General features: G+C 34.0%; 1 protein-coding gene and 1 long non-coding RNA gene across 2 annotated transcripts; one reads left to right on the top strand and one right to left on the bottom strand.

The window, feature by feature from the left end:
* Window positions 1-7,105: 7,105 nt before the first annotated feature.
* LOC145105427 (uncharacterized) lies at window positions 7,106-7,674 on the top strand. The gene is made up of 3 exons (XR_013707316.1): window positions 7,106-7,161; window positions 7,412-7,503; window positions 7,577-7,674. It is a non-coding gene; the product is annotated as an uncharacterized LOC145105427 (long non-coding RNA).
* Window positions 7,675-15,334: 7,660 nt separating this feature from the next.
* On the bottom strand, window positions 15,335-16,105 carry LOC145149154 (root allergen protein-like). Its single transcript, XM_079075196.1, has 2 exons — window positions 15,887-16,105; window positions 15,335-15,780 (listed from the first exon to the last, which is right to left on the bottom strand). The coding sequence occupies exons 1-2, from the start codon at window positions 16,065-16,067 to the stop codon at window positions 15,485-15,487; spliced, it is 477 nt and encodes a 158-aa protein (XP_078931322.1). The 5' UTR covers window positions 16,068-16,105; the 3' UTR covers window positions 15,335-15,484.
* Between the last annotated feature and the right edge of the window lie 1,580 nt (window positions 16,106-17,685).

Here is a 17,685-nt window from a genome sequence, read left to right as displayed (position 1 = left end):
TAAAATATACGGTGGTGTATAAGTATATATATTTAATGCTTTTCTATATATACTTTGATTTTGGTTTGTGTGTTTATGATGAAAATGGCTTAGGCTATTTAAGCCAAAGGGAATGTAATATGAAAGGAAAAGAAAAAGAGTTTTTCGTCCAAAAATTGCTGCGCCTTCTAATTTGACTTGTTTATACTGCCCCTCCATTGTTAACCCAAAAAGCATGCGCCTAATATTTACCAAACAAGTTGCCAATCCATATTACCGTCCATTCTCATTTTCAAACATTTCATACTTATATTACTATTCATAGTCAAACTATGAATAGTAAATGATAAGTTACAGAAATAACCCCTGAACTATTTGCCACTTGCTAATTTTGGAGGCAACATTTTCCACAATCTCCACCTTGACATCAAAATTAAGCAAGTCATGCTTTACGATTAGTCAAAACCTATAGCTCTTCAAACTCTAAAACTTCCATAAGAACCTGCAAAATTATATAGAGAAAAATTGTTTCCGAAAAATAAATAATACTTCCTCCACCTACGAGCCTTCAGGCTCAACTGCGATCAGAAACACCCGCCATGTCCAAACATAATTTGAACTTGGCTATAGGAAGACTTTTAGTGAACATATCAGCGGGATTATAATCTGTATGAATCTTGTCCACAACACAATCGCCTTTTTCAATGATATCCCGCACAAAATGATAACGAATATCAATATGCTTAGTTCGGTCATGAAACATTTGATCTTTACTCAAGAAGATAGCACTCAGGTTGTCACAAAAAACTGTGGTCACCTTTATTCTATCATCGAGTTCTCCAAATAACCCCTTCAACCAGATATCTTCCTTAACTGCTTCTGTAATCGCCATGTACTCTGCCTCGGTAGAAGACAGGGCAACTGTAGACTGTAACTGGGCTTTCCAACTAACAGCACAACCATTTAGAGTAAACACATATCCTGTAATTGATCTTCGTTTATCCAAATCTTTGCCATAATCTGAATCAACATATCCGAACACCCCAGTGTTAGATTTACCAAAACGTAAACACATAGAAGACATACCACGTAAATAACGAAAAATCCATTGTACTGCTTTCCAGTGTTCTTTCCCCGGGTTCGCCATGTATCTACTAACCATGCTAACAGCATAAGCCAAATCAGGGCGCGTGCAGATCATAGCATACATCAAAGATCCAACAGCACTAGAGTATGGAACACGTGCCATGTAAGCCATATCAGTCTCATTAGTAGGACTCAAAGCGGATGATAGCTTGAAATGAGCTGCAAAAGGTGTGTTGACAGACTTTGCTTCGTGCATACTGAAGCGTCTTAGGACTTTCTCAATATAACTTTTCTGAGAAAGATGCAAGATCCTAGACTTCCTGTCACGAATAATTTCCATACCTAAAATCTTTTTGGCAGCTCCTAAGTCCTTCATTTCAAATTCAGCTTTCAACTGGTCTTTTAACTTCTGAATCTCCTTCATATCTTTCGCTGCAATCAACATGTCATCCACGTACAAGAGTAAGTAGATCTTTGAACCATTGTCACCTTTCTTGAAATAAACACAGCTATCATAGGTGCACCTGCTGAATTTGTGACTGGTCATGAAAGAATCGAACCTCTTGTACCATTGTCTAGGAGACTGCTTGAGGCCATAAAGAGATTTGTTCACTTTGCATACGTAGTTCTCCTTTCCAGGAACTGCAAAACCTTCAGGTTGTTGCATAAAAATCTCTTCCTCAAGCTCACCATTTAGGAAAGCTGTAGTGACATCAAGTTGTTCTAACTCAAAATCGTTAGAAGCAACCAACCCCAACAATACACGAATGGAAGTATGTTTGACAACTGGGGAATAAATGTCAGTGTAATCAATACCAGGAATCTGACTGTAGCCTTTAGCTACTAACCGAGCTTTGTATCTTGGTTTATCATTTGGGTTGACAGGTTCCTTGATCTTGTAGACCCATTTGCATTTAACTGGTCTCTTCCCTTTCGGAATAGGAACTAAATTCCAAGTACTGTTTCGCTGCAAAGATTCCATCTCATTTTGCATAGCGAGCATCCAATCATTTGAGTCTTCAGATTCGATAGCCTCGTCATAATTCGTAGGCTCCGTTGCGGACTCAATATTATCAGCAACAATAAAAGCATAGGCAACCAAATCAGATTCAACATACCTCTTCGGAGGAATAATCTGTCTTCTCGGTCTATCTCTTGCAATGCTTGGAGTAGTAGCTTGTGGTTGTGAAGGTGTTGAATCTTCACCAACAACATGCTCATCCGACGAAGAAGAATCTTGATGCTGATTTGTACTCTGATTAGTGGTAGGTGAAGTAGGAAGCTCCACCTCCATTTGAGCATTCTCTTTATTTGCTTCGGATGATACATCTGATGCATCTGTTCTTTTAGAAGAGTCAGCAACTGGTTGAATTATAGCATACTCATCAAAAGTAACATCTCTTGAGATGATAATTTTCTTCAAATCAAAGCTCCATAACTTGTAACCCTATACACCTTGATTGTACCCAAGAAAAAACGCATTTGATTGCTCTTGGTTCTAGCTTCCCATTGTCAACTCGTGCATACGCTGGACATCCGAATGGTTTTAAATCTGAATAATTGACAGGTTTACCGGACCATAACTCAAACGGAGTTTTCTTCTCGATTGCTCGTGACGGTGATCGGTTGATAACATAGCAAGCAGTCGAAGCAGCCTCCGCCCAAAAAGACTTTGGCAATTTGGAATTAGAAAGCATACACCGGACCTTCTCCATAATGGTGCGATTCATCCTTTCAACTACACCATTTTGTTGAGGTGAATAGACTATTGTGCGATGTCGAGTAATGCCTTCCTTTTGACAATAGACATTAAACTCTTCTGAGCAAAACTCAAGTCCATTATCCGTACGAAGATACTTTACCACCAGACCTGATTGCTTTTCAACCTGAAGTTTCCAATTTCTGAAGGTAGAGAAAACGTCTCCTTTATGTTTTAAGAAGAAAGACCACACCTTCCTGGAGAAATCATTAATAATAGTGAGCATATAAATAGCTCCACCTTTTGAAGCAACTCGAGCCGGTCCCCACAAATCCGAGCGAACATAATTAAGTGGTCCTTTCGTTGTATGGATACCACTTGCAAACCTTACTCGTTTTGCCTTGCCATATACACAGTCTTCACAGAAATCCAAATCAACAATCTTTTGTTGACCAAGTAAACCTCTTCGACTCAATTCTGACATGCCTTGAAAACTCATATGGCCGAGTCGAAGGTGCCAAAGACGGGACTGATCTGGATCAGAAAGAGACTTTGACACAACAGCAGCATCACTCGAAATTGTTTGCCCGTCAAGAAAGTAAAGATCTGAGGTTTTTCGTTCGGCTCTCAGTTTGTCGGAACCGTCTTTGAATACCCTGAGAACTCCACCTTTACCAGCAAACTCGTATCCCCTTTTGTCAAAGGAACTGAGAGATAACAAGTTTCTTCTGAGGTCAGGAACATATCTAACATCCCCCATGGTTCGAATAACTCCGTCAAACATACGGATCCTGACTGAACCATGTCCAAGAACTGGACATGTAGTATTGTTACCCATCAACACATAGCCCTGGTTAACCTTTTCAAATGTGTAAAACCAACTTTTGTTGTGACACATATGAAAAGTACAACCAGAGTCGAGTATCCAATCACCAGTGGAATCCAGTTTATCTGAATAAACTGTCAAAAGTTCTCCAATACCTTCGACCTCAGCTAGATCGGCTTCACCCGAAGTGCTAGCTTGTTTACCATTTGCTGCCGTCTTCTCTTTTATTTTGTTCTTCAACTTGAATCATTCTTCAAGCACATGTCCCTTCTTGTGACAATAGTTGCAAAACTTTCGTTTGCCTTTTGACTTGGATCTGGTTCTGTTGGAAGATTGAGAAGTTCTACTTCTCTCTGTTGTTCTTCCTCTGGCATTCAAACCTTCGGCTTTAGCATCACTTGAACCACCACCAGTAATATGCTTCATCTTTTCTTTTGAATCCAAAGCTGTATAGACTTCATCTAAAACTAGAGTGTCACGGCTATAGATAATAGTATCACGAAAATGGCTATAGGATTCTGGCAACGACGATAGTAAGAATAGAGCCAAGTCTTCATCTTCATACTGAACATCCATATTCTCTAAGTTATTTACTAACTCTTTAAATGTGGATATATGTTCAGCTAAAGAGCCTCCTTCAATCATCTTGAGATTGAACAACCGTTGCTTCAAATGCAACTTGTTTGGTAAGCTCTTGGTCATCAACAGTTGCTCCAACTTTAGCCATAAAGAAGCCGCTGACGTTTCTTTTAGAACATCTTGCAAAACATCGTTTGACAAGTGCAAACGAATCTGGGATAAAGCCTTCAGATCTTTCATCTCCTTTTCTTCTTCGGTCCATGTATCGGGCATCTTATTGAAACCCAATAGCGCCTTGTGTAAATCCATCTGAATGAGAATGTCTCTCATCTTTACTTGCCACAACGGAAATCGGGTGTTACGATCCAGTAGTGGAATATCGTATTTTACCGAAGACATGATTAATTACTTGATAAAATGATCCCAACGAGCTAATATCACAACCCGGATGCTCTGATACCAATTGTTGTAAAATACGACGGATCCAAATTGACTTAAATAATATTAGCTCAATGCGGAATGGGATCAAAAATTATCAAAGCGTAATAATCACAACGTAATATGAATAAAATAAATAGAATAGAGACACAGAAATTTACGTGGAAACCCAAATCGGGAAAAAACCACAGGCGGAAGAAGCCGAGAAACAATTCACTATAATTTGCAGTGTTTACAGGGATTGTGAAAGAGATTACAAATAGAATGGGAGAGCTAAAATATACGGTGGTGTATAAGTATATATATTTAATGCTTTTCTATATATACTTTGATTTTGGTTCGTGTGTTTATGATGAAAATGGCTTAGGCTATTTATAGCCAAAGGGAATGTAATATGAAAGGAAAAGAAAAAAGAGTTTTTCGTCCAAAAATTGCTGCGCCTTCTAATTTGACTTGTTTATACTGCGCCTCCATTGTTAACCCAAAAAGCATGCGCCTAATATTTACCAAACAAGTTGCCAATCCATATTACCGTCCATTCTCATTTTCAAACATTTCATACTTATATTACTATTCATAGTCAAACTATGAATAGTAAATGATAAGTTACAGAAATAACCCCTGAACTATTTGCCACTTGCTAATTTTGGAGGCAACATTTTCCACACCATTCAACTCTTAAATCATCGAATTTATCTGAAACAACTACAGGTCTTGGTTATGTGGCAAGACAAAGATACATCAGAAGCTTCTTGGGAAACAGTATGATGACTTCAAGTTCCGCTTCCCAGATTTTTGTTCCACCAACAGTTATGCTCAGGAGCTTGAGGACAAGCTCCGTGTGAAGGAAGGGGTATTTGATACGAACCAGGAGCCCAACATGACAAGTAGCCCACAAATGAGTCCATCTGGTACCAGGCCCAAAAGAACCATACGCAGGCCAGCTCGTTTCCTGGAATGAAACTTCCATGTGACAGCAACTTGACTTAGTCCAGTTTCAGTTATTCCCAATAAAGCCAGTAGCAGTAATATAGGATCACGTTTTCTTCCATATGCATGCATTTCCTTAGTTTTAGCTTAGCTGTTTTGTTTTGATTATAAATTGTAATCGTGATTGGTGGAATTATTATGCAGAAAATTGTCTCAAACCTCCTCTGTTATTCTTCTTCTTCCTGCAACTGTGTTTTCTCTATTCTGACCCTATCAAAGTCTAATTAGAAGACATAGGTGGTATTTAGGAGTAGGTTAGTTTGTCGGTTCAGAAAAAAAAAAAAAACAAAGCACAGGTTTATGCTTATATGTAGGTCAATCACTAAGGACAACTTTATGTTCCTTTGGAATATGGAGAAAAATTAACCGTGCATGTGTTGATAAAATTCTTCAATGTCCAAAGTTGGTTTGGGCACTGTCCACCATACAAGGAACCAATGAGCATACATGTATTCCTTTTCATTTTATTTCATTATTATTCAGATTTTGATGTTATTTTATTGACAATGGAGAGATAAATAAGGTCTACCGGTTGCCATATGTGACTGTGTATTTTTTTTTTTTCAAAAAAAGGCAATATGTGGATATGTTACTTCTATCCTATTTAGTTTTTACAACTAACATTGCTTACTAATTTTTTGATCAGATAGCATGAACAAAATGTGAATTTTATTTCTTATTTCTGCCTAAGATTGGTTCTTCAAGATCAGTTCAAGAGGCTAAACACCAAGGACATTAGTTATCAGGTTTGATAAAAAATCAACTTTATAAATTATTATATTGCTTGCTTATTTTTCTGTCCTATCATTTTAATATAATTTGATGGTAGTTTTGTTTTTTGAGAATTTTGTTCATGAGTTTTTGAGGTTAGTTTGACTGCTCTAATGGCCTAGCAGGAAAAGGCTTTTGGCATTTTCATTTGAAATAGGTTTCTTTATTTTTTAATGTCAATTTGTAATTCATTACATTAGTTGAGATAACATACCAGCAAAAACTTATTTCGAGTGTGTTTGAATGTATCTTTTATGCTAAAGCACATGCTAATAAAAACTTTTACATTTCTTCTTTAAATGGATAAAGTAGACTAACAATTCATATTTGGAGTTGATGTTCATCTGCTCTTCTTCTATTCACATCTCTTTTTTGCAATCAGATGTGACGCTACAAAATGCCAATATTATTTTTTCTTGATAAATTACTAGAATGTTTGTTTATCTCCATTTTCTCATGTTAAAAGTGATGGTGTTTGATTATGTAAGTTGTAATTTACTTTGCTTTATGTTTGAATCATATAACACAATATTTTGTTAAAATTCATACAACTCACAAGATTTGATCATATTAATAGTCATACAACACATGGGATTTTTGAAAAGTTGAGATTGGAACATGTATTAGGAAGTAGTTTTATCACATTGAATGTGTAAATTTTGAAGCAATTCCTTAGTTCTTCATTCATGATTTGATTTACTTTCGATTTTTTATATATTTTTCATTTTTCACTTCTCAGTTTAATGTATTGGGACTGAACACGGATTGAGGAGTATGTCCATCTTTGCACAGAGTATGTCCTTTTTTACTTTTTGTTATGAGATTAGATCTGTTTGATAATTTTTTTTTTTTTTTTTTTTTTTTTTTTTTTTTTTTTTTTTTTGTAAATTATGATATTTTACAGTTTATTTAGGGCATATATGAAATACTCTCTGATTTTTTTGGTCTGATTGATAGATTGTAATTTATTCTATGTAGTCACAAAACAAGAATATTTGGTATTTAATGATTGTAATTTCACATTTTGAAATATGGCCTTGCAGAATATTCATGATCTACAACAACATATTCAATAAAATGACCAACAAGCAAAAACTTAATGAAATACAGGAGCATGTACTTGTGTTTCTATAGGGTTTGGTTGCTTTTCATCTTTTGAATATTCCTATGTCTATTTCTGCTTTTAAAATTTCTTTTCTATGTTTCAGCATGGAGTCACTCAAGAAACATATATAAAGATGACAAGACTTTCATGTGGTATGACAATTGGCATCCTCTTGGGTCTTTTTCTTATGTTCTTTCCCACAGGTAAATCTCGAATGTCGGGTTTAGATTTAAAGATAAAGTGAGTGATGTTATTGTTATATAATGGTAACTGCAGTTCGCCTGTTAAGTACATGATTTTGTGTTGATTTTAGTATTCAACAAGTCTGGAGTGATCTTAATGATGCTGGTCCTGTTTTTCCGTGGTGTGGTTTAAGCACAGTTTCATATTATAGTTGGCCATTAGGGAAAGATTGAATATGAAATTCTGGGATGCTTCTAAGAATCTTTGTTGCACCTTTTGTAATCTGCAACAAGACTCACACCATCATTTATTCTTTGATTGTTCCTTCTTGAATGACATATGTCTCGCATGTTGTGATGGATAAAGTTGAATTCAGTAAAATGGAATGAGTTAATTGAAAACCTGTAGATTTCTTTAAAAGGAAATTTTATTAAGAAACTTGCTCTTGTAGCCCCTGTTTACCATATCTGGAAGGAGAAAAACAATAAGCTATTTAAGAAAGGAAAGAATGGAAAAAAATAAGGTGATTTTGAACATATTTGAAGACATTCTAAAATGACTTTTTGTGACTTTTTGAACATAAGGTGATTTAGAATTTAAACAAAGTTTGGCATGAAAATTGGTTAATCTGGTGGTGGTTTGGTTGCAATTCGATATGGATTTTTTTTTTTGGAATAAAATATAACAAAGGAGGAATGAACTGTTGTGAGAATAAAAATAAAGGACATTGGTTTGGAATAAAAGGGTATTATGGTCTTTTTCTGGTTACAGTTAATTGCGATAGGTATTTTCAAGGATGTGTGAAGCTTCAAGTCTATGATTGGCAGGGAGAAAGGAGATGGTTTGTTGTTTTAAATATTTGGTGCAATAGAAATTTTAAGGGGTATTTTGGTCCATTTTTTGGAATTTTACATGAAAATGGTTTTTTCTCAAGATCGCTTTTGGAGCAATTTTATCCGTTGGGTTCGTCAATTCAAAAGCAAGAGAGTCGAGGGGTATACTTATTTTTTTTTTATATATATATATAACAATTTGAATGGTATGGAAAGATGGAGAAGTGAAGAGTTAGGAGGGAATATTGGCCCCGGATATAATATGTAAAAGAAAGTTGAAGGAAAAAGATAATAGGAAAGTTTGGATTCTCAATACTTCAAAAAGCTTATTGGGTTGTTTTTATTACATCATCAATTTATTTGAAATCGAGTATTGGGAAATATGAATAGTAATGTACTATCATTGTTTTATTTGTTATAAAACCGTACTTTAATTTTTTCCCATTACAACATTGTACTTTAGTAGATTTGTCATTGTACATTGCATGGTAACAAATTACATAATTATGATACAGAACAAAGTAAAATATTAGTAAAACAATTATTATTTTTTGTTACACCGGTCAACCGTCCTCTAGGTATTAAACTAGTTAATTTATAGTAGATGATATATGAGAAAAAAACAAAATTTATAATATTGAACATAAGATATGGATCACAATTATTTTTAATTGGGTTCAACTTTCAGTATGTCTCATTCTCAACACAAAAGAGATAAATGTTACAATGTCATTAAAATTTAATTTAACAACATAAACATATAAGTTTGATTCCTAACAAAACCCAAATTTTGTCTCCATTTTGCACATCTTCCATTTTCAATCTTACTCTTAGATTTCTTTTAAAACTTTACATTCCCAACTAATTTCATTATTGCCTCATTTCTTCACTTCCTTATGACTATTTTGAAATTTATCTAACTTCACTTTTCATTTCTGCTCCATTTTCAATAGTAATAATATAAATTATGTTTCAAACTCGTAGATGAAGGGATGTTCGGTAACAAGTTTGTGAGAAACTAAAAGCATCCGAAAGCAAAATAATAACATATCTTGAATCTGTCGAAATTCACCATGATCCCTTTGATATGAAGAACGATTTTTGAGAGAAAGTGTGTGTTTTTCATTAGCCCTCAAATTCTATCTGAATCCATGTATTTATTGGCTTCCAATAGTGGTTGTAAACCACCAACCGAAATTAACTGCTAAAAACTGTCTGCAGTTGATCCTATATTTAATAGAATTTATTTTTTACTAAATAAATAAAAAATTAACTAATTACTAATTAATTTTGGATTTTATAAAAAAAATATTATTTAGTCAAGAAGAGCCCCAAGGCCCAAGGTCCTATCTTTGACCATTAATATTTAATAAATCCAAGCCTACTACTAGCCCAATTTGAGTAGTAGAACACCACAACCCAAACCCAATGCTTAACCCATTACTTGATCCATTTGATTAAATGAGTGGGACAAGACTTATAAGGTGGGAAAATGTTTTCTCTTCCTCCTATGTGGGACAAGTCACACATTCTAATTTTGTAGAACAAAGTTCCAACAATAATAAAAGTTTCAACTTCGAACTTCAAACTATAACTAGTTTGCAAAAACACACCAAAAATCTTACACATGCTATGAGTTATACATATATAATGTCTGCTTGGATAGAAAGATAATATTTTCACAATTCATGGAGAAGAGCCTATTTATTTGCATTATTTAAATAAACTTATTTTTATGCTTATAAAACTATTATGAAGATCATAAATCATAATCATATTGCAATCAAATATTCGTCTAAATACTACTTATTGTATAGTTTGCTTAGATGGTGTTTTTTTACTTAATATATTTAATATATAAAAACTTAATGAGTTCGAATACATACACTAGTTTTTATTCGAAGCTAATAAAATGTTTTAATAGATCAAGTATCCTTATTCATTTCATAATATGCTCTTTATTTTCTCCACATCAACCCACATTATCATTTTTATTTATGCAATTTAATTTTAAAGTATGTTCTTCGTTTGCTCTTTCATCCAATTTTTTTGAAACAACAACTAATGTACTCCATTTATATCTATTAAACAGTCTATACATATTATTTTGGAAAGTCATTGGCACTCACTTATGTTGGGTGACAACAAAACAAGTTAAGCACTTCAAAAAAGTATCAAACAAGCTTCGGTGAAACTCACAGAAATAAATCTTCTGAAACGTAAATAAAAAGAACACAGTATTTAACGTGGTTAGGTCAAGGTAACATACGTCCATGGGAGAGAGAGAGAGAGAGAGAGAGAGAGAGAGAGAGAGATGATTTTATTAACTTTCTGAAACTATTATAAAAAGTCAAAATTATATCTCACTCTGAGCTCTCACGAAAGTCTAACAATTTTACAATGATGGGGATATAAGCCTATTTATAGGCAAGTATGAGAAACTCTATTTCTGATGGGCCAGGCCCATCCATATTTATCCCATTAGAGGGATGCCCTAACTTCCAACTAATCACGGAGTTCCATGTAAACACTTGTAGAACCTTCAACCTCATGAGCACCAACCAATACATGATGGATCATCATGGCCATGATGGCGTACCTGCTATAAAGATGATGCAACAGCCATGTGGAGCATCCTCCATAAGCATCTTCATCCTTTTGAGCAGCATTGAACAATCTTGAGCATCCTAGAGAGAAACTGACACCTGAGTGGCGCATTAGGAGCCATAATGTCGGACCTTCCTTATGAATGGTGCGTCTTCATCTTGAATGGCGTACCCTTGCTTCTTTGTTCATCAACAACACTTTAATACAAAACAAATTACACATGAGTGGCGCATCAAGCATCAAGGCGGTGCACCGTGTGCCAAAGCTGGCACATCAGGCACTTTAATGGCGCATCATGATGCATGGCACATCATTGATGCTCCATTCTACTTCCTGATGATCCAATCCAACTCCAAGTGCTCCATATTGATTCATGATGCTCCATTTCACCTCCAAGTGCTCCGTTACAACTCCAGGTGATCCATGTTCCTCCAAGTGCTCCACTTGATTCTAAATGGTCTATGTTGGACAAGACTTCATACCCCAAAATTCTCCCACTTAAAGGCTTGAACAACTTCATCTGTCATTTAAAATTTTCCAATCCTCAAAGTAATCTCTCTCTCTCTCTCTCTCTCTCTCTCTCTCTCTCTCTCTCTCTCTCTTTCTGCCAAGCCCTTCTCTTCAAACTTCTGGAAGGCCAGTTGAAGTCATGCAAAGCTTCAACTTCTCAATGGTAACCACCTTGGCGAACATATCAACTGGATTCTTTGTTCCAAGGATTTTCTTCAAGTTTAGAGTTGCTTCATTGAGTAACTCTCGAATGAAATCGTACGTAATTTTATGTGTTTTTTTCTATTAAGAAACACAGGATTCATTGCTAAGTGAAATACACTTTGGTTGTCATAATGCAGTAAACAATCCTTCTACTGCATTCCAAGTTTTGTTAAGAACTCTTCAACCATATGGGCTCTTTGGCAGCTTCTGCAAGTGTCATGTATAGCTAGTTATAACAATGTACTTTCATTTTTTTTACTAGAACATTATAAAGTAATGGTTTCATCTTAAAAATCTCCATCTCTTCTTTAGTTGGACAAAATTTTGTAAGATTCTCCACGTGATCATCATCTAAGATTGATATATACATACATACCTAAAGTTGCAACATGTAGATATCAAATGAAATTGTTTCTATTTAACTCATTCGCTAGACAGATTAAGAGTATAAAACATTTCAATTTATTCTATGTCAAAAATTAATCTAAGATATAAAATTAAAAATTAAAAACTAAAAGTTGCAATAAATCTCTCTCAAAACATAAGTGAAGAAGTTGATCTAAAAAAGAAAGTGTTTGAACTTGGAAAGACTTCATACCCCAAACTTCTCCCACTTAAAGGCTTGAACAACTTCATCTGTCATTTAAAATTTTCCAATCCTCAAAGTACTCTCTCTCTCTCTCTCTCTCTCTCTCTCTCTCTCTCTCTCTCTCTCTCTTTTTCTCTCTTTCTCTCTTTTCTGCCAAACCCTTTTCTTCAAACTTCTGGAAGGCCAGTTGAAGTCATGCAAAGCTTCAACTTCTCAGTGGTAACCACATTGGCGAACATATCAAATGGATTCTTTGTTCCAAGGATTTTCTTCAAATTTAGAGTTCCTTTATTGATTAACTCTCGAATCAAATCGTACGTAATTTGAATGTGTTTTTTTCTATTAAGAAAAACTGGATTCATTGCTAAGTGAACTACACTTTGGTTGTCATAATGCAGTAAACAATCCTTCTACTGCATTCCAAGTTTTGATAAGAAACTCTTCAACCATATGGGCTCTTTGGAAGCTTCTGTAAGTGCCATGTATAGCTAGTTATAACAATGTACTTTCATTTTTTCTCTTATTAATTAGAACATTATGAAGTAATGGTTTCATCTTAAAAAGCTCCATCTCTTCTTTAGTTGCACAAAATTTTATAAGATTCTCCACGTGATCATCATCTAAGATTGATATATACATGCATACCTAAAGTTGCAACACGTAGGTATCAAATGAAATTGTTTCTATTTAACTCATTCGCAAGACAAATTAAGAGTATAAAACATTTCCATTTATTCTATGTCAAATATTAATCTAAGATATAAAATAAAAAAATTAAAAACTAAAAGTTGCAATAAATCTCTCTCGAAACATAGTGAAGAAGTTGATCTAAAAAAGAAAGTGTTTGAACATGCATGCAGATCCAAGGATGAAAAGAAATGCAACAAATAAAGCTTTTTTTTTTCCATTTAATATCCAAGACTTGATGGTTAATATAAGTAGTTGTTTAGTTCAAGTATAAAACACTTTAAACATGAACCAAGTAAACCGAAAAAGCCCAAACATGTTGAAATTTCAAAAGTGAAAAATGGCTATCAACTGTCAAGAGAAGTGATATAAAAAACATTTCACAAAATCATGACAAACTTGCTTAATTAAAATCAACTTTGTAAAGTGTTTAGTAAAAAATCGTATTTTCACTAAAAAGACCATTTTACCCTTACATATATATATATTTTTATCTTATATATATATATATATATATATATATATATATATATATATATATATATATATATATATATTACTCGGTCTCTAACAAGGTTATCCTTTAAATCACTTTTATTAGAAATGGTTAGGTTAGATGACGCATGACAAAAAAAATTTGTGAAACAAGATAACTTATAGAATACTCATGAAATCTAGAGATGCAATAAAATGTGGTACGGTTCTTGTAAATTAATTTTAGAACGAACCCTATGAAAGAATAAAAAGAGAAATAAAGACTCTTTATAATGAACAAATTAATATAATAGGCACCAATTATTCAAGATAACACTTATGTCGTACATTCTTCGTAGGGTTGCACATACTTTTTAAAGGTTGCATTACAAAAATTAACTCATTTTCGACGGCAGTTTTCATCACAAATCTGTCACTAAAAAGGGTGTCATAAATCCCTCACTAAAAGGGTTACACAAACATATTTACATTAAACGTACACTTCTAAGGATTTTGTGAGAAATTTCCAGTGGATACGTGACGGATTTCCGACCGATTTGTGATGGATTGTGACAGATTTGTGACTAAGTTTTACACTTGACGGTAAAATTTGAGGGGTTGCTCGGGACACCAAGTAGGTCCGCCCTGATTGTTAGCCCGATATTCTAAGGATGCGAAGGAAGTATAATTTGAATATTATTCTGATTGGAACTGCAGATTTAATAGATTAATAAACCTGATGGTTTTTCATATATTCCAAAAATGAAGGAACATCAAAATGTCGATATTCTCTACACCAAGAGTCTGACGGTGTTTCTGGAAGCAAATGATGTATATATTTTTAGTCTGAATAACAAAATGAATTTGTTTAGCCTTTTTAAGTGCCACTTAACATATAGACTAACAAAATTTGTTAATCAATATTTTGGGATTCTCTCTTGGATATATCTAACTGAAGCACTCTTGTCGAGACTCTCACACATGACAAATAGGTCAAATGATCTTATTTCTGGTTGAATGAAAGATAAAAACTCAAAATGGAAGTACGAGAAAACAAATACCATAAAGTTCAATTCTTCTTCATGGTTAAATCCATCCATTTCTTTCAACTTTGGTATAATCTCAATTGACTTACCAAAACTTTTCACAAAAGATGTAAGAAAAAAGCTGCAAAACAGAAAATATCTCATTTACTTGAAATTGTTGGCGTAATTCAGGAATTAGGCCTCAGGGGCATTTTGGAAATTTTTATGGAAACTTTCCTTTTAAGCATTATTTGTGTTAGTTTAGGATACCATCTGTTATAGTAAAAATAAGGGGATTGTTTTATTTTTATTTAATCAAGTATTCAGCAATAAAAATTTCTTTTCCACCAAGTATTTCACAGGTAGCATTTTTTTCTTTCTTCCCCTGTTTTTGCCCTGTTCTCTTCTTCATCCCTTCCTTTTCTGTTCTGTTTTCTTTTCTTAGTCAACAAGGTTGCATCAGGTATCATCAGGTAGATATCTAACAAAAATCGTGTCGCTTATCATAATGAATGTAACTCAAAGAAAAATGTCAAGCAGTTATCAACCACTGTTTCTCACCTCCCTCTCTACAGTCTCATAGATTTGCAACCATTTCAAAACAGGTGGTTATCTCAATAAAAATTCTCATTCACCAGAATGCAAATTGAATGGACTTTTGTAGTTTGCAACTATCATTTTTGGATGCATGATGGTAAAATTAATGCTCATAACATGAATATCACATCCTAGAAATTGTTTACATAGACTTGTTTAATTGCAAGGGATTCTAGATATATTTAAAAATCACATTACAAGAAAATAAAATATCAAACAAGTACATTTATAAAATATAACCGGCCTAAAATCCGTTTTATTTTTGCTGAACCAAGAACATGACACACCATATATAGTATTCATCAATAAGTTTGAGGATTTGCATGGATAAAACCCTCAATGGCCTTGAAAGTTTTTTTGAATCCTTCCTTTACCATATTGAGAGCTTCCTCAGGAAGCTGAGTTTCACCTTTACAATTATGCACAATGGTTGGCTTGTATACACATCCTCCATCAGGTGAAGGTATAAACTTCACATGATGAGTCATCGAATCTAGTTGTCCCATCAAGATGTCTCCTTCAAAGATTGTGTATATAATAGTGAAGTTGTTGCTATCAACAATGTCAAGTTTCAACTTTCCATTTGTAAATGGGACGCCTGTGTTATCCCACAGTAAATTGGATAAAGAAAAACAAAATACAAGTAAAACATTAAAATAATTTAAAAGAGTATATATATAAAAATCTATTTAGATCTTACTAACCATCGCCAAAAGAGACGTCCCTGATAGTTCCAACGCCTCCATCACCTTCGATGTCCACTAGGGTTTTGTATGTTTCTGGGTCGACCTTTGGTGCAATGTTGTTAAAGTCGCGATAGGCATTGAAAAATTTGGAAGCTGGGAGGGAAGAAGCAATCTCGAACTCAGAAGTAATAACTGTCATGATATTAAATCACACTTTAAAATGTTTTGCGTTTTGCTACTTTGAAATGTGGTATTTATAGAACTATGGGTTGCACATGGATGAATAATGGTGTATTATTTTAATTAATCGAATGACAAATATGGGGTAGTTGCATTTTGTAAGTCAGCATTTGTTTGGACATTCCCAGGTTCCATAGTGGGGTATTATTTTAAATTATCTAATGACAAATATGAGTTAGTTGCACTTTTGGAGTCGGCAAATTTGGACAATCCCAGCCCCAAGTTCCTTAGTGTACAGTTTTCTACATACATGTTACCTAGCTAACACGTTGTTACCATTTCTTATATTAAAAGTTGTATGATATTCAATCAAGTATATAAATTGATAAAATTATTATTATCACTAAGCAAAAGGAGTACCAAACGGCCTTTGGCCTAGATGTAAGGAGTGACATTTTCAAATGAGAGGTCATGAGTTCAAGTCTGATACGAACCAGGAGGCCAACATGACAAGTAGCCCACAAAGGAGTCCATCTAGTACCAGGCCCAAAAGAACCATGTTGTAAAATACGACGGATCCAAATTGACTTAAATAATATTAGCTCAATGCGGAATGGGATCAAAAATTATCAAAGCGTAATAATCACAACGTAATACGAATAAAATAAATAGAATAGAGACACAGGAATTTACGTGGAAACCCAAATCGGGAAAAAACCACGGGCGGAGGAAGCCGAGAAACAATTCACTATAATTTGCAGTGTTTACAGGGATTATGAAAAAGATTACAAATAGAATGGGAGAGCTAAAATATACGGTGGTGTATCAGAATATATATATATATATATATATATATATATATATATATATATGTGTGTGTAATGCTTTACTATACATATATATATATATATATATATATATATATATATATATATATATATATATATATATATATATATATATATATATATATTTGATTTGGTTCGTGGGTTTATTTTTTTTCAAGCCTTCTGGCTTAGGCTATTTATAGCCAAAAGAGAACATATGAAAAGGAAGGAAGAAGCCGTCCATAATTGTAGGCGAAGAAGAAGTTAGGCGCCCCACATGTAAGTCACCGTCCATTCTCATTTTCAATTTCACACTTATATTACTATTCATAGTCAAACTATGAATAGTAAATGATAAGTTACAGAAATAACCCCTGAACTATTTGTCACTTGCTAATTTTGGAGGCAACTTTTCCACAATCTCCACCTTGACATCAAAATTAAGCAAGTCATGCTTTACGATTAGTCAAAACCTATAGCTCATCAAACTCTAAAACTTCCATAAGAACCTGCAATTTTATATAGAGAAAAATTGTTTCCGAAAAATAAATAATACTTCCTCCACCTACGATCCTTCAGGCTCAACTGCGATCAGAAACACCCGCCATGTCCAAACATAATTTGAACTTGGCTATAGGAAGACTTTTAGTGAACATATCAGCGGGATTATAATCTGTATGAATCTTGTCCACAACACAATCACCTTTTTCAATGATATCCCGCACAAAATGATAACGAATATCAATATGCTTTGTTCGGTCATGAAACATTTGATCTTTACTCAAGAAGATAGCACTCTCGTTGTCACAG

This window comes from Lactuca virosa, chromosome 1 (assembly GCF_052849685.1).
Source record: "Lactuca virosa cultivar CGN04683 chromosome 1, Lactuca_virosa_CGN04683_v6, whole genome shotgun sequence".
NCBI classification, from domain to species: domain Eukaryota; kingdom Viridiplantae; phylum Streptophyta; class Magnoliopsida; order Asterales; family Asteraceae; genus Lactuca; species Lactuca virosa.
Note: the sequence above shows the minus strand (reverse complement) of the source record. Positions and strands in the feature narration are given on the sequence as shown.

Coding starts and splice junctions, on each gene's coding strand:
- LOC145149154 (XM_079075196.1), bottom strand. CDS start 16,067: ATGACAGTTATTACTTCTGAGTTCGAGATTGCTTCTTCCCTCCCAGCT. Junction 15,781..15,886: donor GGACGTCTCTTTTGGCGATG/GTTAGTAAGATC, acceptor GGGATAACACAG/GCGTCCCATTTACAAATGGA.